The 27,969-nt window shown below is 35.0% G+C and overlaps 1 protein-coding gene across 2 annotated transcripts in view; it reads right to left on the bottom strand.

Moving 5' to 3' along the window:
- The window catches only part of mipol1 (mirror-image polydactyly 1), a 68,550-nt gene that overhangs the window by 22,341 nt on the left and 18,240 nt on the right, over positions 1 to 27,969 (bottom strand). For both annotated transcript variants that reach the window (XM_026286502.1, XM_026286501.1), the window contains exons 3-11: positions 26,328 to 26,412; positions 25,424 to 25,503; positions 21,824 to 22,037; positions 19,699 to 19,837; positions 17,493 to 17,598; positions 15,229 to 15,358; positions 12,278 to 12,311; positions 8,766 to 8,936; positions 4,535 to 4,642 (exon numbers count right to left, since the gene is read on the bottom strand). In XM_026286502.1, coding sequence (XP_026142287.1) covers positions 4,535 to 4,642; positions 8,766 to 8,936; positions 12,278 to 12,311; positions 15,229 to 15,358; positions 17,493 to 17,598; positions 19,699 to 19,837; positions 21,824 to 22,037; positions 25,424 to 25,503; positions 26,328 to 26,412 — 1,067 coding nt within the window. The remainder of the gene's footprint in view (positions 1 to 4,534; positions 4,643 to 8,765; positions 8,937 to 12,277; positions 12,312 to 15,228; positions 15,359 to 17,492; positions 17,599 to 19,698; positions 19,838 to 21,823; positions 22,038 to 25,423; positions 25,504 to 26,327; positions 26,413 to 27,969) is intronic.

Genomic DNA, 27,969 nt, shown 5'->3' with positions numbered 1-27,969 from the left:
ACCCACACCTTCTACAACTAAAATATCTGCAAAGAATTGCATGCTTTGAAAGAGATTATTATGCAATCTTTATGATTACCCACTATCATTTATTTGAGGGGGAATGAAACCAGGACATGATGCGGGTTTGATTCAAATGCATGATGTGTGTTAGGCCACAGCTCAGACATAAAACAAAGAATCAAACAAAAGAAATGTCAGTTATCATCATTTATTAATTCCAAAACTTTATGAATTTCTTTAATCTGTGGAACACACACACACACACACACACACACAAACATTCTGCAAAAGTATTTATTTTATGTTTACTCCATTATTTATTAAATTGTTTAATTACATTAAAAAATTAATAAAAATATAGTTAAAAAATTACAAAATTTAGGATTGGTTGGGTTTGTGTTTTATTGAAAATACAGCTTTCATATAATATAAATAAATATGATTTTTTTGTCACAAATATCAATTATTGAATGTTTAACCAACCATTTCTATAAAATAAACACTTTCTTAAGAGGAAAACAAAGGAATTACTTAACATGCTTTTAAACTTGCTTTTTAAAAGACACCAATCCACCATGCACCAATTTTCTATTTGTAAAAATGAAAATGTTATCTGAATTGACCACAACACATTTTGAATTGTCAAATGTGTATAGTATTAGATTCAGTAAATAAGTCTATTTTGGAATGGTTACAACAAGCAAATGGCACCCTTTTTCTACATGACAAAAGCATACAATGAACAAGGACTATCAACGTAAAAAAAGCACTAATAAAATATAATTAAAGCAGTTTGTATAGCTTAACTAGTTTGCTATATTTAAAGTTAGTTCATTCAATTCCAAACATTCAAACGCAACAAGATGTTGGTATTAATTCACAGGTATTACAGGTTTGAAAGAGATTTGAGGGCTACAGCTTCAACTTTGTGTTCCACAGGATTTCAATATATCTATCTAAACAGAAGGGCATTTTTGAGGAAGCTGACAGCAATATATCCACATTAAATTGTCCATAAGGATAAGAGCAGATGTAATCAGAGTTAAAGGTGAGGTCTAGGCCTAGAGAGTGATGGGGGCAGGAGCAGGCGTGCGAGATCACTTCACTGCTGTCAATGAGCAGAGAAAAGCTGCAGAGCAAACACAGGTGCTTCTCGTCCACATCCCCCACTCAGCATTTATTTTAGAGAGACTCAAAACTAAAGCCAGCCAACAAAACACTATATATATATATATATATATATATATATATATATATATATATATATATATATATATATATATATATATATATATATATATATATATATATAAATAATATGAATCTGTATTATGTTAATGCAAGCAAATTCTAATCACTACAGACTAACTGTAACAAACAAAGTTTGATCTTTTTTGTCCCTTAATGAATCTTGCACCTTTCTTCTCATGAAATTGCCATAAATTTGTTCCCGACAAACCTGCACACACATTTCAAATTATTGTCAAGGTTTCCTGTTAGCATATCTTTTAAAATTAAGAGTCTAGATGAAATCATCAGATCATTTAACATTTTCTGTCTCTAATGTGGAAGGAAAAATCTGAGAAATTCTGCAGAAAAAGTGCTAGCTAAATAGCTAAAAATGAACATGCAAGGGGTAAGGATGCACAGATTAAATGTGTCACCTTAAAACACATGCACACCCATTTATAAGCCTTCTGGCTATTTTAGATGTAATTTTTTAGTCTATGTTGACTATACTGTATGGCATTTTTTACTTTGGGCAACTGGTGGCCACAAAGAGAGCTAAACCATGACAAAACTGCTTGATACACTTACAGTGGTGACTCTGAGATGGCTGTTGAACAGGTTCTTGTACCGAGGTGAATATGAGACAGACTGAAGAGATAAGACAAGGAATAGCCCCGGGTGCAATCAACTGACAAAAGTCATGAGCCAAAAAAACACTCTGCAGGTGCTTTGCTGCTCTGGTGAAAAATGACGATGAAATGCCAACAAACGCTAAAAATGCCCCTAATTTACATCTTAATTGAAAAGAGAAAAGAAAAAACAACTAGCCTATCTTTGATCATCATTTCCATGATAAAAAAAGCACACTGGTTAACGTTCTCTATCTCTAAAGAGTGAAATTAATCCTCCAAGTGAAATCCCTGAAAGTTAATGTGAGCTAAAAGCTAAATATAAAGATTTGAGATGGAGAAGTCTTTGCTCATCATCTTAAACTCAACTCTTTTTTTTTTCACCCTGCAGATTTCCTCCGGCTTTCTTAAAAGTAAAATGTCAATCGATAAGTGGAAGTCCTGTTCATTTTTAAATTGTTTTGTGGATATGTTCCTGGCACTGTTGACTAATTTTACGACAGCTGTTCCCATTTCGTTTTAAATTAAAAACCCCGCTCTGTAATCCCAGGAGTCAATCTATAATTAAGGGGATTTATAGAAAAACCAAGTGCTACATTAATAACAAAATTTAATATATTTCTTAATAAGCCATCAGCCGAACAGTCTTAAATGTGAAATATAATTTTTTTTAAATCTTCGGAAAGCTTTGCCTGGAGACAGACTGGACCTTTTTATCAGATTATAAATAATGATTATTTTATATCGTCACCATGTGGTAAAGTTGCATCCCAGCAATTGCAGACCACAATCCACATCATTACGACTAAATATAAACAGATCGGTTTTGCCCCTCACCATTGCTTCGTGTTCATTATATGGCTACAGCATCAAAACAAATAAATTCTGGCCTAGAAATCGCATTAATAAATAAGAATCTGAAATACATTTTCTTAAATAACTTTGAAGTTATTAGGGTTCATTTCAACAAAAACAACAACAAAAACAATAAAATAATTAACATATGTTTTTAGAAATAAATAAATTAATAATTATTATTATTATAATAACAATTATTATTATTTATAAATAATAATACTTTTAAATAATAATGTCATTTTAATAATAAAAGAATAATTTATAACAACAAATTATTATTAAAAATAATAAAAAATATTTTGATTAATTATCTAGATATATTATTAACATTTTGTTATTATTATTTTTAGTATTCATAATAATTATACTAATAATAACAATAATTCAATTAAAATCAAATAATAGATGATTTCTTTTAATTTTCTTTTGATTATTATTTGATCATACAACATCAAACAAGTAAATACTTGTATGAATAAATAAGCATCTGAAATACATTTCCTAAAATCACTTTTAAAAATTAGGGATCAGTTTAACACTATAACAACAACACTAAAAAATTAATTAACATTTGTTTTTAGAAATAAATAATAATAATTATTATAGTAATAATCTTTAATAATAAGAATAATTTATTATTTAGTAATATTATTAATCATTTTTAATATTAACAATTTATTAATAATAATAAAAACAATACATTTAATTAAAATTAAATAATAATAAAAGTTATTTATTTTGATTTTATTTTAATCATTTTTAATTATCTATAAATATTATTGACTTTTTTGTTATTATTATTACTATTCATAACAATAATCCAATTGAAATCAAATAATTGTTATTTTATTATTTATTTTATTTTAATTTACTTTAGATTATTTGACATATTGTTAACTATTTGTTATTAATATAATTAATAATAATAATACATCTAGGCAATAAATATTAATTAATTGTTCTTTTCTGAGAGGGTTTTACCATAATCAATTATCAAAAAAGTTAAAATGACAGCAAATATGCCATTACACTGATGTAGATATGCGAAGAATAAAACTTTGTATGTTGAAAGGAAAAATACACACACTATGTAATCAAATTAAATGAAACTATAACTGTCACCATGCTAACAATAACACAAGCTCAAGCTCTGCTCTGACATCATCAGCCCAGTAGGTGGTGAGGTTAAGTGGATGATGACATCAAATGCAGTTAGTGCATTCATATATTCACTTAAGATGCAGGTTTGTAAGTGTGTTAATGTGTGTAAGAGGTCCGGGGCATGGCCCTGACTCAGCACCCCTGCTGAAACCAGCCCCCTGCTTGGCCCACTCTCTCTCAGTGCGTGTTTACTCAGCTCTATCTAATGACGGCCCTTTTACAGCACTCTGCATTAAACTCAAGGGCTCTGGCTGCATCAGATAAATACAGCAAATCAAATAGGCCTGTGTTTTCCCTGTGTCTCCCTGACAGACCCACGGCGAGGCATCGCAGCACACTGACCGGCCTGTGTCATCCTAAAACCCTGTCAAACAGACACCCGGGGCCGTCAGTCTATCGCTGCAAAATCACTGGAAAACAAGAGCAGGAGAGAGCAAATAGAAGTTAATGACTGATACAGTGGAGAGCGTAATGATGGGCTGATAAAAGGCATCATATGCGGGACTGCACGTACGATGAAGGTCGGATCTGAGAACGCTGTTGTTGTGCGTGTATTGGCTGAACGCTAGTGCAGGCTAACCTGAGGGCTCATGACATTCATTTCCAGAGGCTGCTTCCCACGTGTGAGGTGTGTGGGTGTGTGTGTGTTTTACCTTGCTCGCTCGTTCCCGATTGTTTTGGGCGGCCAGGTGGCGGGTGCTGTTTGCAGAATAATGGCACGGCTCTTTCACATGAAGAAGCTCTTGTTCCAGACGCTTGCACTGGGGAAGAGAGAGAAATGGGATCACTTGAATGCATTAAATCTGAATTTGTCCAGGTGATTAGACCAGCTGAAAGACACTACAGTACACACGCTGAAATGATGTTAAATGATTCTTTTAGTTCACTTTCAATGCACTGTTTCTGTTCCGTGGGACAGATGTTTCTCAGAAATATCCCCAATGCTTTATAGTTTATAATATTTACATTTTATGGAATATATTTCTTTTTTCTTTTTTTGAGGAGTGGGGATTGTTATCTTAATTGAAATGGCAAAACATTGGTGAACAAATACGATTAAAACTTTTTTTGAAGCGTTTAAATAATATTTGCATTAAAGTTGGCTCAGGAACCATGTGAAAACCAGCTGCAGTGCCACATGGGAAAATCATGTGTATGCAAGTCTGTTCTAAGAGAGGTGAAATCTCTGCAGGGTATAAACCTCCATTCTCAGTTCTTACTATATTTACTGTAAGAACCTCAGCACACACTTGCTGATATTACTCTCTGTTTGTGTCTGTGATCCCTGGAGGGACAGACTCATTTGTGGTACAGTTCAAAAATAAAATCACTGACTTTTATGAAGAAAAATATGCATGAAATCCAAGAGATTGCTGTGGAACATCCATAGAGTGGAAAGAGATGTAGTTTAATCCACTTCAGTTATTCAGTAGTATTCATATATTTACAACAACAATAATAATAATAATAATAATAATAATAATAATAATAATAATAATATCAGACAACTGCTTGTGTTTGAGAGATGCCCTTAAAGTTTATATTTACCTGTAAAATTAATAAGCAAATGTATAAAAAAATAATTAAAAAACTACAGATACTTTAATACTTTAAATATAAATAAATATTTTCAAAACCAAATTTATTTGTCGAAGGAATTATACATTTATTTAAGACAAAAATTTCCCACTAATAGTACTAATAGCAATGTTATATAAAAACAATTACATGCCAAAGCAAATTCATTTAAAAATATCAAACCTAAAATCTAAACCTAAATAAATAAATAAATGTATTAATTAATTATATGCCAAAGCAAATTAATTTTTTTTACTAATTATTAAAAAGGTATTAAATGAGTAAAAATGAACCTAAATAAACAAATAAAGTAATAAATATTTATTAATTATGTAAACTATCAAGATTTACTAGATTATGCATTTTTCCAACAAATTAAACAACAGTTATTTAGCGTAAACGGTGAAAACAATGGCTAAATTAAATGCACCTAAAGTAATATTATGTTAATGCAAAATATAGCCATGTAAATGTGAAATTATTAAATAAAGCATTTTTCCCAACTGTATATAAAATTATTATAAATACAAAATGCAGAAAATCGGTTATCCACATTCAAATATAAGAGTGTAGTACTTTTAATCCAAGAGCACAAGAGCCTAACCATAATTCTCTGTCCACAAAGCCCATCCTCATGTTTCCATGCAGTACAGGACTCTCTGGCGGGCTGTCAGACAGACTTTAAACACACACCGACATGACCAGCTCTTTGCTGGGTATTATTGGAAACGGGCTTGTTTTCTACCAGCCCATATGTGCTCCTCAACATGTGCAGATTCCAGGATCGACGGACACTTACCAGGAATGTAAACCATACTCATGGCCTGACAATGTTTCAACATTCAGCCGTCTCAAAGAGTAGCACCGGCGCAAACAAGCCTCTCAGCCACCGACCCCACTCCTGTCTCTTTCCTCTGCAGACTAAAATAACACCACCGCCGTCCAGACAAAACACACAGCTCCTCTTTAGTGTCAGCCTGAGTTATGGTTCTCGGGCAGCGGATGTCTTTTAGGGGGAAACGTATTTTAATCAGAATGCACCTCTGCGGTGACGCAAAAGGCACCAAAAATAGCTGCAGTTGGGGCAAAACGGGGTGTAGGAACAAACATATTTAACCATATTAACCAGCATAACAACACAAGAGGTCTGAACCACGTGATGTAAAAAACTAGCATAAAAAATCAGCAGAATAAGATCTTAAGACAACCCTAATTCACCACGAGATGCGACTTCATTTCCCCTCTCACTTCAACATCAGCAATCTATCAAGATCAAGAGAAATTCAATAAGCGCCCGGCACAGGGACGTAACGAAGCGGATCTTATTCACCGCGTTAACTGTGAGGAGAGGAAGGAAGTGAGAAGAAGATTTATTTCCTCCAGCACTTATCCATCTTTTCATATTCCGGCAGGCCAAAGGGATGTGGCGGCCCTCTGCCTGCAGCCGGGCTCTAATCCCTACGAGATGAGGAGAGAGATGGGAGGAACGGCAGGGGAGGGAGAAATCCTTGAGGATAGAGAGAGGACCCATTCCTGTCTCAGAGGGATTAGGCACGTGGTTTGCAACTTACTTCTGAAATTGCCCCACAGATTCAGGGTTTTTGGCCCCAATGAAAAAGCAGGGTGGTGTTTGGCAGCCTGTGCTGATGAGATTTGGGCGGAGTTAGACACCTGCCCTTCTGCTCATATCAGAGAGGTTGACACAGGTTGTCACGGTCGAGCTGCCACTAGCTTTCTGGACTCATTTATCTGCACAACAGGATTCATTTTATGAATCTGGCCTACCTTCAGTCAATTGGAAGACTCTGAGTGATACAAATACATTTATAAAGAGAGTGAAAACTAAGCATAAGGTCTCAATTTATAATTTTCTCACAATAAATTTTTTCCCCTTCTTTTTTTAAATTAGTCCTTATCTTAGAGTCCCTTACATACTTTGGACATTAAAAATTATTATTAAGCATATAATTAAAAAACATGTCATGAAATAAAAAAAATTATATATATATATATATATATATATATATATATATATATATATATATATATATATATATATATATATATATATATATATATATATATTTTGAATGGTGATATTTTTTTTTTCAACAAAATATGGCTTACAAAAAAATCTCAGATATTAGCCAGTTAGGTGGACTGCCTAATCAACAGTTAAAAAAGTTTGAGTTTTACAACTATATATGTGTCGGAATAATGCCCCAAACTCTGCTATAATTCATCAATGAGTTTACACACACACACACACACACACACACACACACACCAAAGAGATGTAGAGGTGTTGTAGCACAGCAAGTCTTCCACATAGCTGCATTTGTTCAGTTTGCAGCACTGGCTTTTTTTTGTCTCCTGTTTATTCACTTCTGTCAGGCAGGGCATTTAAGGACCAAAGCAAAAAAAATTCCTGTGTATCCAGCTACAGAAACATTAGAGCACATTATACCTGGCAACCACCTACACAGATGACTTTTCGACTCTATCTACACTATGTGTTTTGTTGCAGAAACAGTCTACATTTTAGCCAGAATTTTTATTTTTATAATACATAGTTTTGCGTTATTCATATCCAGTAAACACCACCTCATACCAATTATTACTGATTACACAATAAATTACCCATCTAAAATACTGAGTGTCACAAGTCTGGGAAACCAAATAGTCAGAAAGGCCTTGATGACCTGTACCATCACACCTGATAAAAGTTACAACACACTACCCGCTGACCCAAAACAACACATGACCATTACAGATACAACTCTGTGTCCAAATCATCAAATCAACCACATTAAATAACACCAATTATGAAACGTAGGCAGCATTTATCAACATAGAAATCCCAGCAAATACATCCACTGCCCCACACTTGAACTCTGTGATGAAGCTGAATATCTGGATGTCAATATTTAGCTACCTGCTTGTTTGTTTTCATTTGATTGAATTATGTGTGTAGGAACGATATACCAAATATTTGAGGTTATGCAGCAATATTTGTCCCTACATGTGAATTAGGTAGCTGGTGTGTTGATTCTTAAATCAGTGCAGGATCTGTGAATAAACACAGATGTATGTGCTTTAATAGACCAATAATCAAAGTCATCTTGCAGAGGAGTTAAAACGCAGAAGGAGAGATAGTCAATATTTAGAGAGTCGTATTTGATTTTTTTTTTCTATGGTGTAAAGGTTTCTGGCTTGGTACACAACTACTGTGAATGGAGTGTTTAGGGCTGGTGTGTGTTAGGATTGACCCTTAGTGGAGAGTGTGTGCATGTTGTAGGTTTGTACCCTGGTTAAAGCAGCGTCTCTCTCCTCTATGACGGCTTTCATCTCCTCTGAGGTGATCTGGGAGCGACGCTCTCTGGCCTTCTGGATCTGTTGGATGATGGCCGCCCCGCTCTGCTCGATAGCAAGGGCAGAGTCCGCGCTGTTAACCCTGTTCAACAACTCTTCCAGGTCCTGACCAAAGCATACAAACAGCATCACCACTCATGGTAAAACTAACGCTAAATACCATTTCAAAAATCTATTGATCACGTCTTAAAAGACAGAATCAAAACAGATTTGGAGAAATTTTGCAGTACATCATTTGATTCATCAATGAATGCTCTGCAGTGAATGGGTGCCGTAAGAATGAGAGTCAAAAAAGCTGATAAAAACATCACAATAATCCACAAGTAATCCACTCCAGTCCATCAATTAATATCTTCTAAAGTGAAAAGATGTGTGTTTATATAAAACAAATCCATCATTAAGGTTTAGGCCATTTCTTACGGCTAAAATACGAGTCCTTTATCCATAATATTGCTTTCTTCAGTGAAAAAGTTGTCTCGTCTGAATCAGGAGAGAAATATGCACAGATCAAACACTGTTTCAAAACGGTTCTAAACCAATACGTTGGTGGATTTTGATGTGAGAGCACAACAGAGGACGAACTTTTTCACTGGAGGAAGCATTATTATTGATAATGGACTTGTATTTTGGCCAAAAGTGACAGGTTAAAACTAAAATGCCAAAATGATGGATTTGTTTCTAACAAACATTTATCTTTTCACTTTACAAGACATTAATAGATGGAAGTTTTTCAAGGATTACTTGTGGATTATTGTGATGTTTTTATCAGCTGTTTGGACTCTCATCCTGACGGCACCCATTCACTGCAGAGGTTCCATTGGTGAGCAGGTGATGTGATGCTAAATTTCTTTAAAAATCTTTTCAGATGAAGAAACAAATGCATCTACATCTTAGTTGGCATGAATGCAAAAAAAAAAAAAAAAAAACATTTTTGGATGAACTTTTCCTTTAAGATTTAAGAACAAGAACAAATAAGAGCAAATATTCGATTTGGTGCAGTTGCATTTATATAAATAGACATTTATATGGCCAAAAAGATGAAAATCTGATTCCTTGTAAATAATTTTTAAATGTATAAGAGTATTGCAGATTACTTGCATTATATGCATTTAAATATCAGTTGTCACTTTATATCTCTTAATAATATGTGTGAGGACAATGATATTTTAATGCTCTGCATGAAATGCAGATATATAAAGCTCTGCATGCAATGAAATATGTACAAATAAATGCCTGATGTACAGTCGTGGACAAAATGATCGTCCCCCTTGGTAAATATGATCAAAGAAGGCTGTGAAAATTCATCTGCATTGTTAATCCTTTAGATTTTTTTATTTAAAAACAAAAAAAACAAAAATGTATCCTTTCATTGGATAATAAGAATTTAAAATGCAATATGAAATAAACGTTTTTCTCTAATACACATTGGCCACAATTAACGGCACCCTTTTATTCAATACTTTTTGAAACCTCCATTTGCCAGTTTAAAAGGTCTAAATGTTCTCCTATAACGCCTGATGAGGTTAGAGAACACCTCACAAGAGATCAGAGACCATTCCTTCATCCAGAATCACTCCAGAACCTTTAGATTCCCAGCTCCATGTTGGTGCTTCCCCTCTTCAGTTCACTCCTCTCATTTTCTATAGGGTGCAGGTCAGAGAACTGGAATGGCCATAGCAGAAGCTTGGTTTTGAGCTCAGTGATTCATTTCTGTGTTGTTTTTGAGGTTTGTGTTTGGATTATTGTACGGTTGGATGATCCAAACATGGTCCATTATAAGATTTCTAACAGAGTCAGTCACTTTTTGATTTTTTATATGTTGGTATTTGATAGAATCAAAGATGGCATGTGTCTAAACAAGATGTCCAGGACCTCCAGCAGAAATATAGGCCCACGTCAGCAAAAATAGAGCTGTATATTTCATTGTAGACATGGGGTACTTTTTATCTCTGTGTTCACCAAACCAATATTGAGTGTTTGCTGCTAAAAAGTTCATTTTTAGTTTCATCTGACCATAGAAGCCAGGCCCATTTGAAGTTCCAGTTATGACTGATAAATGAATATGTTTTAGTTCGTTTTTGGGTGAGCTAGGATAATTTTTCTTGAAACCCTCCTAAACAACATGTGGTGATGTCGGTTCTGTTTGACAATTTTTTTACGGTTTTCTGTACATGAGACTCAACTATTTTCTGCAATACTAGCTGTGGTCCTTGGCGATTCTTTAGCCACTCAAACTCTCTGTCTCACCATGCATTAGGACAATATAGACACACGTCCTCTTCCAGGCAGATTCCTAACATTCTCTGTTGATTGGAAATTCTTAATTATTGCCCTGATGGTGGAGATGGGAATGTTCACTGCTCTAGCTCTTTTCTTAAAGCCACTTCACCAATTTGTGAAGCTCAATTATCTTTTGCTGCACATCAGAAATATAATCTTTGTTTTTTCTCATTGTGATGGAAGATTAAGGGAATTTTGGGCTTTGTTTTCCCTCCTCTTTATATTTCTGTGAAACAGGTAGCCATGGCTGGATAATTTCATGTTTATAATCATGTTGGAGTGCTCAAAATTGTGAATGTGAATGGGAATATACTTCAGAGGTATTTTACTCATAAGAATTTCTAGGGGTGCCAATAATTATCCAATGAGTATTTGAGAAAAACATTTATTTCATAATGCTATTCCCCCCGTTTTAAATTCTTATTATCCAATGATTTTTGTGATTTTTTTAAAATCAAAAATCAAAAGGATTAACAATGAACAGATGAATTTTCACAGCCTTCTTTGACCATATTTACCAATGTTTTTGGCCACGACTGTATCATATTTTAACTTGATTTTTACACGAGTTACATGTTGATAATCAGGTAAACCGAAGCTGCTTCAGTCCTGTTAGTGGTCATCTTGAAATATTACTAACAAGTTATTCTTACATTTACAGTATATATAAATCAGTGAAGTCAGTATCAATCACACAGAAGGAATGTTATAGATCATGTACTGTTTTCAAGTTTTGATCATATTGATAGTTTAGATAAATGTATGCATCAAATATGATGCCGAAGCCTTTATAATGTTAAATACGGCTGTAAACACTCCTAAATATTAATTGTTGGCATACTGGTAACTACAGCAAGATATTGGAATCTCAATTTTGATGCCAAAGGCCACTTACATGCTATTTTTGATGAAAGAAACAGAAGTGACTTTAAGTCATTACATCAAGTAATTATTAGCAAAACACTCTCAATGGAGTTCATAAACTGCTCCTCAAATAGCTATTATTTATGTTCATGTGCAACAGATGCACAGAAAATTAACACATTTTACATCAGAATAAGCACCAAAACAAGCCTTTTCGGTGGCAGTGTTTTCATTTAAGACAGTCGAACAAAAAGGGTACACAGAACAATCAGAGATGAAATTCTCCAGTGAGGAAGGCTTACCACATCACTTTCTTCAGGTTTAATATTCTCCAGCCTGGAGAGAGATGGAGAGAGAGAAATAGAGAAATGAAATGTAGTGAGCTTCCTTGAGTTTCCTTTATGTCACTCTGCAAAATGAGATCACTTCCCAAATCCAGTAATTGCATTCTGTGGGTTTTGGTATGAAAGCAGAAGACACACTCAGAGATATTAAAAGTGCCACCCGCTCCTGCTGTTATTCCACTGTAATGCCCATTCTGCTCAGAACTGACCGCGAATTGTTAAGTTATTAATGTTTACTACTTTATATGACTATTGGGATCAATTGTTCATATGTGTGGGGAGACGGAGAGATGGATTAGGACTGAACCTTTTGTGCCACACCTGCCACGAGCATCTTTATAAAGGCAAAGACAACAGTAATTATGGAGCCAAATGCCTGGAGACACACGGGTCACACACTGTTGGAAATATTTATGATTTTGAAGGTTTTTCATTTGGACCTCGATAACAAATGCACAGTCACAAAGATTTGCTCATAGCTAATGTAGATCAAGTCAAATCTTGAGGTTTTGCAATAAATGTATGAAATATATACAGTGGGCTCCGAGAATCTGAGATCTCACTATAAAAAAAGAAAAAAAGAAGCGCAAATAAACAAAAAGCTGTAGGGTTTTTAAAAAATGAAAACAAAATGGTGATCATGTAAAAATTTTATTAAGTTTTATTTAATTATATTTTATTTTATTTAAAAAATAATAACAGTAATATCGAAAACAGTCCTTAATATTTTATTATGGAAACTATTATGGAAACCATAATAATTTTTTCTGGATTCTTTGATAAAATAAAAAATATAATAAAAAATGTTTTGTAACATTACAAATGGCTCCACTGTCACTTTTGATCAACTTAATGCATCACTGCTTAGAAATGTCTTTATAAAAACATACCAATCCCAAACTTTGAAATGGTATTGCAAATTTAAAATATAAGGTCCCTATTGTATATTTATATTTCCACAGTTTCACCGGTTTCAGTGAGAAAAGACGGCAGGTGAATTGCGAGAAACTCACCCTGCGTACTTTTACAGACCTCACTGGCTTGATGCTCCTTTAAGAGCAAATCGAATTCCTCCATCAGCCACCAGGCAGAAAAAACAACAACCCCTCCACTCATTTACAAAGGCATTACATGGATCTCCTTCCATTATAAAGGTACATACTCATTCACACAATGGACCCAAGAGTGACCTCCGAAAATAAAGGCTTAGAACACGTGCGTCCATATTCCCTCAAAGATAATGGGATTCCACTTGGCTATCAATTATTATTTTTTGAAAGAGGGGCCGGAATGGAGCCCTTGAACACAGCTATAAGAGGGATGCAATTTTATAATTAGATTTTGAAGAGATCTTGCTCTCATTGGGCAGCAGGAAAATGCATTTCATGCCTCTCGATAATTGCGGTTCGAGCGACTTGAGTAACTATCAATAAATCATGAGGCCGACTGAAATATTAAACAGGGTGTAAGGTTATACGAATACCTCTGGAAAAGGACGTCAAGCAATAAAGAAGCGCGTTGACTCATCTTTAAATTTTAAATATACTAGTTGTTGCATCCTCATAAACTTTGACGCTTTTTAAAATCACAACTGGTCTTGAACAGGATATAAATGCTCCCATCCCCTGGAGGGCACAGGGCAATATTAGTTTTGAAAGGCCAGTCATCAAACAACAGCGCCAGTTATGAGCAGTTAAACATACAAGGAAGAAGATCATATTAATTAGGACCCAGCAGGCGGGGAGGTAAACGGTAAATATCCATAGGTCTAAAGCACGGGATTGATTTCCTATAGAGTGGAACTTCTGACTGACAACCCAGTACTAGGATGAGGGGACTCTTAAAAATGTCACACCCCTCTGATATATTTCCAAACCAGTTGATATTGGATTTCCGCTCAAACCCTTGTCTGTTCATTCAGTTTGTCCTCTAGCAGGAAGAATAAAGCAGCCTCCCATCACAACGGTGAGTAAAGCCACATGCCTCACCTGCTTCTCAAACCCTTAAGTCCACTGCCTTTAAAAATGCTGAGAAACTTTAACGGCTCTTGGACTAAGAAGTGTGGATACAAAACCTCACAGAAGCTTCATGATCATAAATTAAGCTTCAGAGTTACCCATTTATCAATGACAATGAGCTGAAAAATGTGTCACTGAAGACGTTTATCAGACATATTATATTGTTACCAGACATAAACATTTTTCGGAACTCGATAAAAAGAGGAGAAATTAGATGCATCAAGGTGTATCAAACTTTACTGACTGTATGTCAGTAAAATATATATCAAATATTAAATATCTTCAATATTTAATATAGATTTTTGGCAATATAAGTCCTTAGCAATGCATATTAATAATCAGAAATTAAGTTTTGATATATTTACGGTAGGAAATGTACAAAATGTATTCATGGAACATGATCTTTACTTAACATCCTAATGATTTTTGGCATAAAAAAAAAATCTATAATTTTGACCCGTACAATGTATTGTTGGCTATTGCTACAATTATACCCCAGCGACTTAAGACTGGTCCAGGGTCACATACGTTTTAAAATTGAAGATTAAGAATTTATTTCTGTGATGAAAGCTGAATTTTCAGCATCATTACTTCAGTCTTCAGTGTCACATGATTCTTCAGAAATCATTCTAATATGCTGATTTGGTGCTGAAGAAACTCGTTATACAAATGACTTATTCAGCATTTTACTCTGCTCCTGTTTTATATACAAGTATCAGTCTAATTTTGAGAATGATGGCACCGCTTGCCCATGTGAAAATTGCAAATCGAAATGATTGATTTTCGTTTTGTAATGAGCTTCTTGGAGAGAACAGAAATCATTAGAGCAGCATGTAGTTGTCCAGACTGAACTGATGGTCTGGTTTTGGAAGAGGTTTGAACGGCACATACTCCAGCGTCGCCTCCTGAAGCTTCTTGGCCCGAAGTAAAGCTTCATCCCTCTCCTCGTTAGCCAGACGCAGTCTGGCCATCACAGCCTGGTCTCTCTCCCTCTGAGCCTTATAGATTTCCTCGACTAACGCTGAGACAGAGAGAGACAGCGAGAGAGAAAGAGAGAGGGAGAGAGAGGGAGGGAGGTTATTATTCTGGTATTGCACTCCAGAGCTCCAGCTGCACAATAACAAGGCTAAGCTCCTCGGGAAAGAGGTTATTGCAGTTGAAACACTCTGGCATAAGTATTAATAACTCTAAGTGAGCCTTATTTTGAGAAGACAGTTTTCTCTGGGGAGGTGTGTGTATGTGTGTGTGTGTGTATGTGTGTGCACAAGCGCCCAGAGCAATAAAAACAGTAGCAACACCCTAAAGTCAGAGTTCCAGGCTCTTGGAGACTGGAGACATTTTATTTATGAAATTTCAGCATGGAAACACTCTGGTTTATCAACATTGTACAGGAACAGTGAGCAATTACACCAGGCTCATGGATGTCAGAAACCATCTGAAAAATATCCTCATATAGCAGGACAAACACGACTGTGTTTGACCTACAGGCCTCAGAAGGTCCACGGGAATGCTGACGTATGTATTTCCAAAACAATATTAGAAACGAAGGCCCCAGGTGAATGAATGAACAAATGAATGAACTAATGAACAAACAAACAAGCAAATGAACAAACGAATGATGAATGGGTCCATGGGCACACAGACAACTCTCCAAGAATCTCCAAGCTATACTGGAGACAAAGACCACTAGAAAATATAAATCACTGAATGAATGAACGAACGAACAATATATTATGGCAAAACAATACTGACTGCTAGCAAATGTAAATGACTCAACGAATGAACAAATGAGCGAACTAATGCCAAGGAGTAAATTAACAAATAAATTAACTTAACTAACAAGTGAAACAAGTAAAAATGAACCATGAACCAATTTCCAAAGCATAATTATGAACAAAATCACTAGCAAATATAAATGATGACTGACCGAACAAACAAATGAACAAACAAACAAACACAAAGAAATGAATGAATGAATAAACCATTGAATAAATAATATAAACAAACTAACAAATTAACCGGTAGAAGTATCCATGAGTTCATTTCCAATGCATTGTTACCCACAAAGGCCATAAGCAAATATAAATGACTGACTGACCGAACAAATTAATGAACAAATATGAATAAATGAATGAATAACAAAAAAATTTACTTATCCATGATGCAATTTGCTAAGAAAGGCCACTAGCCAATATGAATGAAGAAATAAAGGAATTGATTAATTAAAATGGACAAAGGACAGATGAATTAACAAAATAACAGACAAACAAACAAAAAAGGTATGGAGAAATGCTTGAATGAATACAAAATAAATAAATGAGCAAAGTTTATTAAGTAAGAGAGCTTTGATTCAAATTTGCTCTGATTTTGATTCACGCAACCGACCAGACCTGCACCAAACTCAAAAGTCGGGCAGACAATTTCCACAGGATTTTACCAAATTACCAGACAGTCCTTGGCACCATCTCTAATCCCACCGAAAGCGGCACTGTTATCCATCACTCGCATCAATTCTTTCCTGCATGTTACGATAAACAGTCATTCCCACACTAAGCCATTACAAAGTTCACAAAGCAAATCAATATTGCTGGAATTTGCTGATTAAACATCGCCATCCCGAACTATACAAATCATACTGAAATGAGGGCGGCGAATACATGCATTATCATCGCCATATTAAATGAACAATTTGACTGCCTAATTGCGTGTCACATATGTCACGTGTCACATATTTCCGTTTAATTAACAAACTGTCAGTTGGCGCTTTTTAGCTAGTTAAGTTCCAACGAAAAGTGAATATTGGCTTAATTTAAATATTTGTTCAGCAAAGGTGAGGAGCGCGTACATTTCATTGACAAAATAATCAGTTACAGAGAGGAATGATCACTTCTGATGAGGGCGGACATACTGGTTTATGTTTACAAATGTCAATGTGTGCTTTTCTCGGGATCTGCTGACATGTACTAACTAATTAATTGAAAGTGTTTATTCTTCAGCGGTGTTGGAAGGTCAGACGTTTGCATTTAGAGATCTATGCAATGTTACACGTCATACTAAACACGTAAAAAGGTAAATGCTGCCATATTACATGAGTCTACTTTTTCTTTAATCATTCCAACCACATAAACATCAATCTTTTCACCCATGCATCCTACCTGCTGCTCTCTCACTGGCATGTGCCTCCAGCTCGGCCTCCTGTAGCTGTGAGTCCAGAAGCTTGGTTTCCAACTCCTTCTCCTTCAGTGCCAACTTCTCCTGGAGCTGAACACACACACAAGACATATGTAGAACTTTAGAACTTTATTCACACTGACGAGGTCAACTAAATAAATAAACAAACAAACAAACAATAAACATGCTTGGTATATGAACACTAATTTGTGTAATTTCCACAGTCTACCAAAATCTGTATATGTATCATTTTTTGCATGAAACTGTTTAAGATTTCAGGTTGTATTTCACCCAAAAATCTAAAATATAGTTTGTAGTTGGTAAGATTTTCTTATGCTTACCAAGGATGCATTTGGTCAGAAATGCAGTTAAACAAAATATTTAATATATTAATATTTAAATGTTGTCTATTTGAAAACATAAAAAAAAAAAAAAAATTCCTTTGATGCATAGTAGAATTTTCAGCATCATTACTCCAGTCTTCAATGCCACATGAGTCTTTTTAAATAATTCTAATATTTGACACTCTTTCTTATTATCAGTGTTGAAAACAGTTATGCTGCTTAATATTTCTGTGGAAACAGATTTAAAAAAAATCAGGATTCTCCAATTAACAGAAAGTTCAAAAGAACAGAATTGTTTGAAATCTGAAGTAATATTTTACTGTCACTTTGAAAAAAGTTGTAATTTATAAAAAAAAAAAAAAAAAAACTCACCCCAAGTAGAACACTGTAATGGTTCTCAAATAAATAGGTTTCATTTTCTTTATGCAGAACATAGGTTTTTAGGTGAATTACGACCTGAATTCCATATATTGACATCTATTGGCCACATGTTCACTAAAAAAACTCATATCAGCCAACCACAACTTTAGAACCCCTGAATCAAGCTTTTGTATTTGTACCACTACATCATATAATTCAGGACTTCTTATAAAAAAAGAGGAGCTGTCATGTCTTGGCTGTAAATCTGGATTGGTGAGTGATATTTTACGAGCTTCTCTAACTGATAGATTTAACCTCCTGTCTTGAATATTTTCATCCCGTTTGTTTTTGTCCTCCCGGACTTTGAAAACATGACTGGGTTTGGCCAGAGTCCTCAAAGGGCTCTCTCAGATCACTGCCAGCAAAAACACACTCTTGGGACATGTTCCTGCCCCTCTGTCAGGAATCACAACTACTTGCAAACCGGGGACATCAATTACATTCGTTTCCCCCTATCCAAACCCCTCAAACAACACGTCTCCAGATGGGTGAATATATGCCACATACAATGACTAACAATATCAAGGCTCTAGTTCAATGCCCTATAAGAACAATGATGGAGCAATAATATATATAAAACAGAATGTAGTGCAGTTTACTAAAGGGCAACAACTACTACTGACTTCACAGACAACTTGGTCATTAAACACTTAATTTTCAAGAATTGCACTACCACAGAACTCACTGTTACTATAAAAACAGAAAATGTTGCAATCAGGACAGCATTGAGCTTTTTCAATCCAATACCAAGAAAATTGGCAACATTTTTTTGCAAAAGCTAGCTACAGTACCTACCTAAAGTTAGTATGGGATGTATAGTTAGAGTATGAAGGAGACTTCTTAAGAGAAGAAGACGACAGATTGAGTGTGAACTGCAAAAGTATGTTTGCAAACTTAAGCAGAGCTGCTGGGGAAGGCACATATGAAATCATTTGAGCAAAATACTGTATAAGCCTGTGTTCATGTAGCAAAAAGGAAACAAAAGAATTGCACAATCCTGTCTGACATGGAATTTCCAAACCATAAGTCATTGTGGCTGTTGCAATTTTTAGGTTAAATGAACAATGAAATATGTTGAAAACATTCCTTGAAACACAAGACTAACAAGCTAAATTTAAAAAAGAAAGCTAGTCTACTCTTTGATTGAATGAGCAGATTACAAAACAAGACAGGGTATTGTCATGTGTAATTTTTGACAGGGATGAAAACGAGGCTGTGGGGGGTAGAAGTAGTGCATTTAATGGATTGTACTGTTGTTTAGCAACATTGTTCAGCTGATGAAAACTTTCAAAAAGTCACAACTTCATTAAACAGTTTTGAAAGTACAAGACTGTAAGTCTATCCCTCAAAGTCTCATTTTCATCTGTCGAGTTCGGTCTATTAGGTCCAGAATGACTGACTTAAATTTCTTAACATGTAAATTCACCTTCTTATTGAGGTCTCTAAGGGAATCCAGCTCCTTTAAGAGAAAGGCAATGTTTTTCTCTTTATCCAGAACTGGTACTTGCTTTTTGGAGTCGCTGATAACTTTGGAATTTCCCTGGTCCTCGTGAGCATGAGCATGCCTTCAGAAAAGACAAAAGTTCATTAGAAACGTTCGTATATTAGACTCCCAAACGGGCAACAAAAAAATAATTCATTCACATTCTGACATGCAATTATCAAATACACAAGGGATGCGGTCTCCCACTTTCAAGAATATTACTGTGACTTATTTACTTTGAGATATTAGTCAAATCATACAGTTGACCTTTAAGGTAATATTAAAGTATTACTGCACTGTATTGCACGGTAAATTACTTCCCTCTTGTAGCCAGGAATTCGATTCAGTTCTTATTAAGGAGGCAAAGAAAATGCATTGGAATCTGTATTTATAGTTTCATGCTGCGATATAATTAAAATCATCTTACAATCGACAACCATGCTAAAAGGGAATATTACTGCTATATATTAATATTCTATATTCTCAATAGTGCTCAAGACAGACAACTTTTGTATATTGGATATGTTTGCAATGGCATACCACCTACTATTTTTTAAATAAATTAGTATTTCTTATAAATACTATGTAAAATATCCACATTGTTGTACACACGGAACAGCTGGATGACCTACTACATCTGTGTGGTATATAACAGAGCAGATTGCATGGTATAATGTATCCCACAATGCAATGCACTGCATTTGACAATTTTTAGCATTTCTCCTTGTTGCAATATTTCATTAGCTTTGCAAAACTGAATGTATTTTTGCACAAAAAACTGAATTAAAATGATATAATGTTCTATAAATATTAAAAATAAATATGTAAATATATAATTATGTAAATAATTATATCTAAAATTATGTAAATATGTCAAGAAAATATAAATTATTATATTTTATAATAGGTATTTTTATTAGAATTGAACATTAAAAGCAGAACGATCACATAAAAACTGAATTAAAATAAAGTAACTATTATCTAAATATTAAAATAAAAATGAATTTATATATATATATATATATATATATATATATATATATATATATATATATATATATATATAAAAATTATTTTTTTGACAAAATTATTCATGGAAACAATGAAGCACTATCATTGCTTATTGTCACATACTGATTTCCATTCCATTCTATTTATTTATTTTTAAGTAGTGCACAGTATGCAGTACGGTAGTATTGCTTTTTGAACATTGTTTCAAGGCAATGGGGGAAAAAAGTAACACTTTATTTTAAAGGAACACTCCACTTTTTTGAAAATTAGTTCATTTTCCAACTCCTCTAGAGTTGAACAGTTTTACATTTTTGAACCCATTCAGCTGATCTCTGGGTCTGGCGGTAGCACTTTTAGCTGCAGCTTAGCATAGATCATTGAATCTCATTAGACCGTTAGCATCTTGCTCAAAAATGACAACAGAGTTTCAATATTTTTGCCATTTAAAACATGACTCTTCTGTAGTCACATCATGTACTAACAACAACGGAAAAGGAAAAGTTGCGATTTTCTAGGCCGATATGGCTAGGAACTATACTCTCATTACCGCATAATAATCAAGGAGCTTTGCTGCCATATCATGGATGCAGCAGGCGCAATTAGATTATGCAGCGCTTGAAAATAGGCTAACTTCTGTCAACATAACCAATGTTACCACCTGCTTGCACATGAAATTCGAAAATGGTCAAACTCAACGGTTTAACTCTAGGGAAGTTGGAAAAAGAGCCTCTTTTTAAAAAAAGTGGAGAATTCCTTTAAGATGTTTGTGTTACACGTTAAATGCACTTACTATTATAATAACAATAAATTATGCATAATAATGTGCAAGTAACCCTAAGCCAAACCCTAATCCTAAATCTTACCATATAGTAAGTACATGTAGTTAATTAATATTACTCCGTACTTAAATGTATAATTATATGCAACCAAAATAAAAGTAAAAACACAAAGGTTGAGGGTAAAAAAGCTGCAAACTAAAATTAGAATGAACTTTCCAGCCCTAATAATGATTGGATTTTGATTACTCAGTGTAAGTAAGTCTCTCTGTTCTCCTGACCTGAGCGCGGCTGACCCTGCTCTGCTGACACGAGGTGTGTGGACCGGACTGCTGGCTGTCTCGTTAATATCCTGCTCCTGCTGTGCTGCGGGTCTCTGAGGAGACCGTCTCTCCTCCTCCATGATTCTCACTTCAGCTGCAACTGGGGCTGGCACGGGTGGGGGTGGAGGGAGTCTGAGCGTCAAACCTTCTCTGGGCCTGGGAATCTCAGATACTGTGCGAAAAAGTGGAGTAAGAATAAGTAAGAGCCACAGTAACACAATACATTTTCTTTCTTCACTTTTATAGTACCACCAGGTGCTGGTATGCTCCAAAAATGACTATTACCAAATGATGTCCAAACCAAAGTTGGCTTGTGTTGACCACTGATTTGACCCGACAGGGGAAAATATCAATCATATTTTTCATGTCTAACTGATCTTTTTGTTTGATTTTTTTGCATTGAAATGTAAAGAATATAAATTGTTTGCAATTAATATAATATTATATAAAAGGTATTTACATCTCTTTACCCTAAATCAAGTTCGTTGTAGACATTTTGATTGCCTCTGATTATTACTATTATTATACCAAGGCTTTATGTGTAGAACAAAGAGAAATTACATGTCATTCACTGCAAATATTCTTCACCACTACCACTGCTCTCAAATCTCATTTATGTACTAAAAAAAAAATCTGCATATGTAAATTAGGCATACTGGTTATGAGACACTTCAGAACAAAAGACATTTGGGGTTATTTTCTTCAAATCTGGCATGAGATTTTTTTTACTACCATATTTGATGTTAAAATGCAAGAACTGCAGTAAAGGCAATATTATCACTGAAAAACAACTTACAATTTAGCCTTTTACTCAAAATTCCTTTCAAATTTTAATTCATTTATCTTCCACAATTACAAGTTAGTGAATTTTTTTTTACTGTTTTCATACAATCCAATGCCATTGGTTGAGTCGATGTTGGAATGTTCAAACTAATAAAGCATATTTCAAAAGCACCACATTGTTTAGACTATTCAGATAAATCAACCTAAAGCTGACTCTGCATATTTTACACAAAAAGAGTATTTTATCTTCCAGAAAAAACCTTTAGGAGCTAAATGAAAAGGAAAACCCAAAAGAAAGACGTTGCAACCATAACATATAAGACTTCCATTCTTCTGCTGGGAGATTACAGTCTGACGGTTTGAAAGGCAGCTCTGTTGGTTGGTTTGCGTCAGCTCTCTGAAAAGGAAACTAGGTCTGGCCGTCTTTCACGAGGAAATGTGGCGATCCGTGCCGAGTGACTGGCAGGAGGGGGAAAACGAGGTCTTCTGTCAATGTTTCTGTAGCGCTCAGGGCCAGAGATGCAGGCAGAGAGGCAAACACAGAGGCCTGTCTCTCTGGCAGCCTTTCTGAAAACGTGCTCCTCAGGGAAAGCAGGATGTAACCCGCATCATTTGTGATCGACGGCCCTTGAGATATTTAAACGAGTGCAAATTTGTGATGAAAAACTAGTAAAGACAGAGACTTGAAAGACTATTTTAAAAGCTAAAATGCATTTTTTTTTGTTAAAAATGATGTCTTTCAAACAGGTTTCCTGAATTCATCTTCCATTGGCCTGCCAAAAAGACGAATTCATGCTATTGGTTGAGTGTTGCTGGGTGGGGCTGGTCGGGATGCTCAACAAACAGAGCAATGTTTTTATAACGCCACAAAGCCACAATGTTTACACATTTCAGTGGAATCAACCTACAAAAAAAAATGACACACTTCAGTTTTAACATCTACAAGAAAATTAAATGGATAGTAGCACTAAGTGCATCCACAGGGTCAAGTGCCTCACAAAAAAGCCGCCTGGCTGTCCTGCGATTATAAAATATACATAAATCAGTTCAACATCAATGCAATTCAAATCAAGCAAAACTCAAACACACAGTGCTTAAATCAAAAGCATCAAAAAAGGGGGAATCATTCTGCGTTAATAAATGCGTTGTGATGCTCGAGTCTTGCGACAACGATGTCCAAAAAGCTCCAGCTTAGCCGCCACAATTATTTAGCGAAAGGTCAGGTTTTGAAGTCGAGATCAGGGAGGTCTGCCTCATGGCTTTGTTGCTAGGGCTCTGCACGCAGGATTGCTGGAGACAGTTATTAGTATTCCCCGTAAGACTCACCCGTGCAAACACCGAATTCAAACCATGAATAATAACGCCAAACACACTTATAGAAGCCCTTTGTCACACTGCAAATATGCGACTTTTGGATACATTGTTCCCTAACCTGGGTTACTTCTTTAATTTTATCTCTCTCTCCGGGTGTCTCTCACAAAGGTAACTGCCCCTGAGAATGTGTGTTTAAAGCGCCATTTCCCTCACAAATGGGGTGAACAGGGCTTTTAAACTAAGCGTGCAAAGTAAAGGCCCATTTCCTATGGGAACCAAGTGAAAAAAGACTCAAAATTAAAAGCTAATTCAGAAATGAAGAACTTAGCTCCCTTCCAATTGATGAGTGTGAATTTGAATTGAATCGGCCACAAATATATATGATATCGGATTGAATGACAGGAAAATTAATTTACTGAATTGTAATTTACTGAGTTATACAACAGTTGAACTACATTTGTCCACCACAACAACAAAACTGGCAAGAAAAGATAACTTGGATGTTCAGTTTGAAGTTTCCACTTCATAAACTTTTGGGCTCCATTTTAATTGGAGCATTTTCAGTAATTATTTTTCCACAATAGTCATAAAACATAAAAATATCATATGTATTAAATATCTAACTACATTAAAAATACAAATGAATGTAAAAATCATTAAATATAATATCAATAACTCAGCAGAAAATAAAAAAAATCAAACATTAATTTCAAAACATTGTTTGAATCGTGCTGTTTGAAAATGTGAATCCTACGTCCTGTTTGCTGTCTCAATTCAGATCCAGGAAAGTAATGGACATTTTAAAAGTATTCTTAATTCAAATCTAAATGATTTATCATTTATCACCATGAAAATACATTTTTTGTAATAAATGGGGCAAAAAATGACCAGACATGACCATTTCCTCCCTTGATTCTAACAACGGTTTTGTGCCATCTTACTAATAATCAAACACAGACTGATTAACCGCCTGCAAAATGATTGAAGTGTTTCACCAACAGCCCAAATGTATATTTGAGCAGCGAGGCAGAATAAATTTGCATATCAGGAGCGTCTGGTGAAGGGTTGGTAAATACTCTGTTTATCTCTCATTGTCATTCCAACCAGTCTATCTAAATAGTGGCTCTTCTACAGTGTTACGGCCTAGGTAAAGTTATTACGCAGCAGCCTGGCATTATGGAATAATGTAAATAAATGTTTATGTAGATAAATGAAGAAATAAACACATGTAAATAACTAGTTATGTACTATATCGAGCATTTAGACATCGGGACGCCTGTAAAATAACTCTTTACTCATAAAAACAGACACATTCTGACAAAAATGCAGGAGGAAATGGTTGTAGCAGAAATAGTAAACAAATCAGGCAAGCCTTATAAATGTAAAATAACACAATTACCTTTTTAATAAGATTTTGGTTTTGTTGTGATTTGAGACCGTTTATCATGTATAATTTATCACCTTGTGTGAGATTCTCCTCTAAGGCTTTTGATAAACTCTGACATCGGGATGTAGCTGAAGACGTTTCTCCTAAAGAGGATCTGGAAGAAAAAAAAGAAGTCAAATGTATGAATATGCAAAACAAACATATAAAATCAACACGATATCTCTAACAGCAGTGCACTCTGTCTGACACACTGAGGTGAAGACAGGTACAGGATATCGACAAACTGTACATCAATGACACTGCTTTGAAGGACCTGCATGTTTTTTTTCAAAGTGCTGAGTAAAGCGAGGACATGAAGCAAATATCAAAGACCTTCAAGAGTTCTGACTCTAAGAGAACAGAGTTAACTCTTTTTTTACAAGGTGTACTCTTTTGCAAAACAAACACAACTATCAGTATCAAGAGTAAATAAAAATGCTACTTGAGTTGTAATATACAAACACTATAAATGTGAAAATATAAATGTATTTAAACATTGCAAATTTAGCTAATTCATCATTTCAGTGTACTTCCAAAACACCCACAGAATTCTAGTTTAAAAAGTATGACACAAATGCATTGCATACCTGTCATAAATAATAACTTAAATACAAGTTTAAATCATCAACTGAGCCAATTCAATAGTGAAGTGCTTTAAAATAATTAAGATATTGCATGCATTTTCTGCACAAACATTTCACCTGTAACTAAATTACATTTGCATCGCACTAAAGATGAGCAGCTGATTTTTAAACATTGTAACACCGTTTTGGATTTAGAAAACACATCTCTGCAAAGATATCATTACAGCGTGTAATCATCGCCTGCAATGTACACTGATAAACATTTCGCACATATTAAAAAATCGTCCTTAATTGTAACACGTGGAAGAAAGCCATTGACAAATAGTGTAAAATGAGCCGAGGAAGGCATCTTTACCCAAGTTGTGGTGTGGTCTCTGAACAATGGTGCTTTACAGGGGACGGCAGCCTTTGTTTCAGTTCTTCATTGACTTTAGGATTAGCTGGAAATATATAGAAGGGATATGATTAATTTCACTGCGGAAAAAAAAAATGCTTTTCATAACAGGCTCTAGCTCACTCCTTTTCCATTAGACTTAGAAAGGTTAGTATTAATTACAGCCTGTCAATATGATCTCGGAGTGCTTGGTGGAGAGCAATCTTTAATAACCTCTGGAGTAGAGGCAGCAAAACAAGACAGGCGGCTTTTAATTTGCCGTGTGAAATTATGCTTTAAGACTTTGTCTTTATCTCATCCACTGTGTACCAGTGCTTTACCTCGCAGTTTATGGAGGACTAATGAACGCGGGCAATTAACAAAGCATAATCCCACCATGCAATCGATTTAATGCTTTTAGCTATCAGAAAAGTAAACAGCCATTTAATACAGCTCAAGCCATATCAGATCCAAGTCAGGAAGCGCCAATTAAAGCGTCATCTACTCAGGTGTAATTAAATAATGGTGGATAATTTAACGGAAGCTAATTCATAAGCAAGCAACAAACAGACAGGAGGCAATTAGCAGGAACGCTGACATTCAGAGGCAGAGCCTGTTGATCGCTGGCGGTAGGAGCCGTGGTGGAGAGCTTCCCTCTAGTGGTGGTGGAGCTTCTGAGACAAGAACTTCTTAACACAACACACACACCGGGGGCTTACAAACATAAACACTTGCCATTTCAGTTCTGTCAACTGTAGGTGCTCTGCGGTGTCACATTTACAAACCAAATGAATGCGGAACGTCTTTGAGAAAGGGTTGGACTGAACCTGGCAAACACAAAATGTTTCCCTCGTGTTTCCTGGTCTGTTAAACCAGGGAACCACTTCGGTTAGGAAAACCTTGATAGGTTGTAAATGCCTTATAAAGGTTTTTTTCCTAGGATTTTCAACATTGTACTTATGAAGAGCAATTTCTAGTCAAAGCATTAATTTAGAGCCTAAAATTTCTTTTCCCTGAACACATGGTATTTTATTAGTTTCTAATTGTAAAAATGACCTAAAATGTCCAGTTCTTCTAGATTTAAGGAATGTGTACTCTCAAGCATTATACATTTTCTGTGCTGCTGAACTGCTCATTATGTCTCCTAAAAGACATTGAATTGACACATTTCATTTCCTGTGCTGATGTACACTACTGTTCAAATGTTTGGGGTCAGAAATATTTGTTTTTGGAAGAACTTAGTGGATGCATTAAATCGATGAAGGACCACGTGACATGGAAAACCAGAATAATGACTGTAGAAAATTCAGCTTTGCATCACAGGAATAGATTTTACAATACATATACTGTTTTAATGTATATTTAATAAATGCAGTGTTTGTGAGCTTAAGGAACGTTTTTCAGAAACGGTGAAGTTTTTTAAAAATGCTAACTTTTAGGAGCAAACTACCAAAGCACATAAATGACCACCAAGTTAATAGAATTGGACTAAAAGAGTGCAGAACAAGTGTTTTGTAGAACAAAGTGTTTTCACTAAAAAGGGGAAAACATTTCTTTTTAAGAACTGAAATGCAACCCAAAAAGGCACTCTACAGCATCGCGGTGAAAACCCCTTTTTGGAAAC

Source organism: Carassius auratus, chromosome 17, assembly GCF_003368295.1.
Source record: "Carassius auratus strain Wakin chromosome 17, ASM336829v1, whole genome shotgun sequence".
NCBI classification, from domain to species: Eukaryota; Metazoa; Chordata; class Actinopteri; order Cypriniformes; family Cyprinidae; genus Carassius; species Carassius auratus.
The sequence above is the reverse complement of the archived record's forward strand: the minus strand, read 5'-3'. Positions and strand labels throughout refer to the sequence as shown.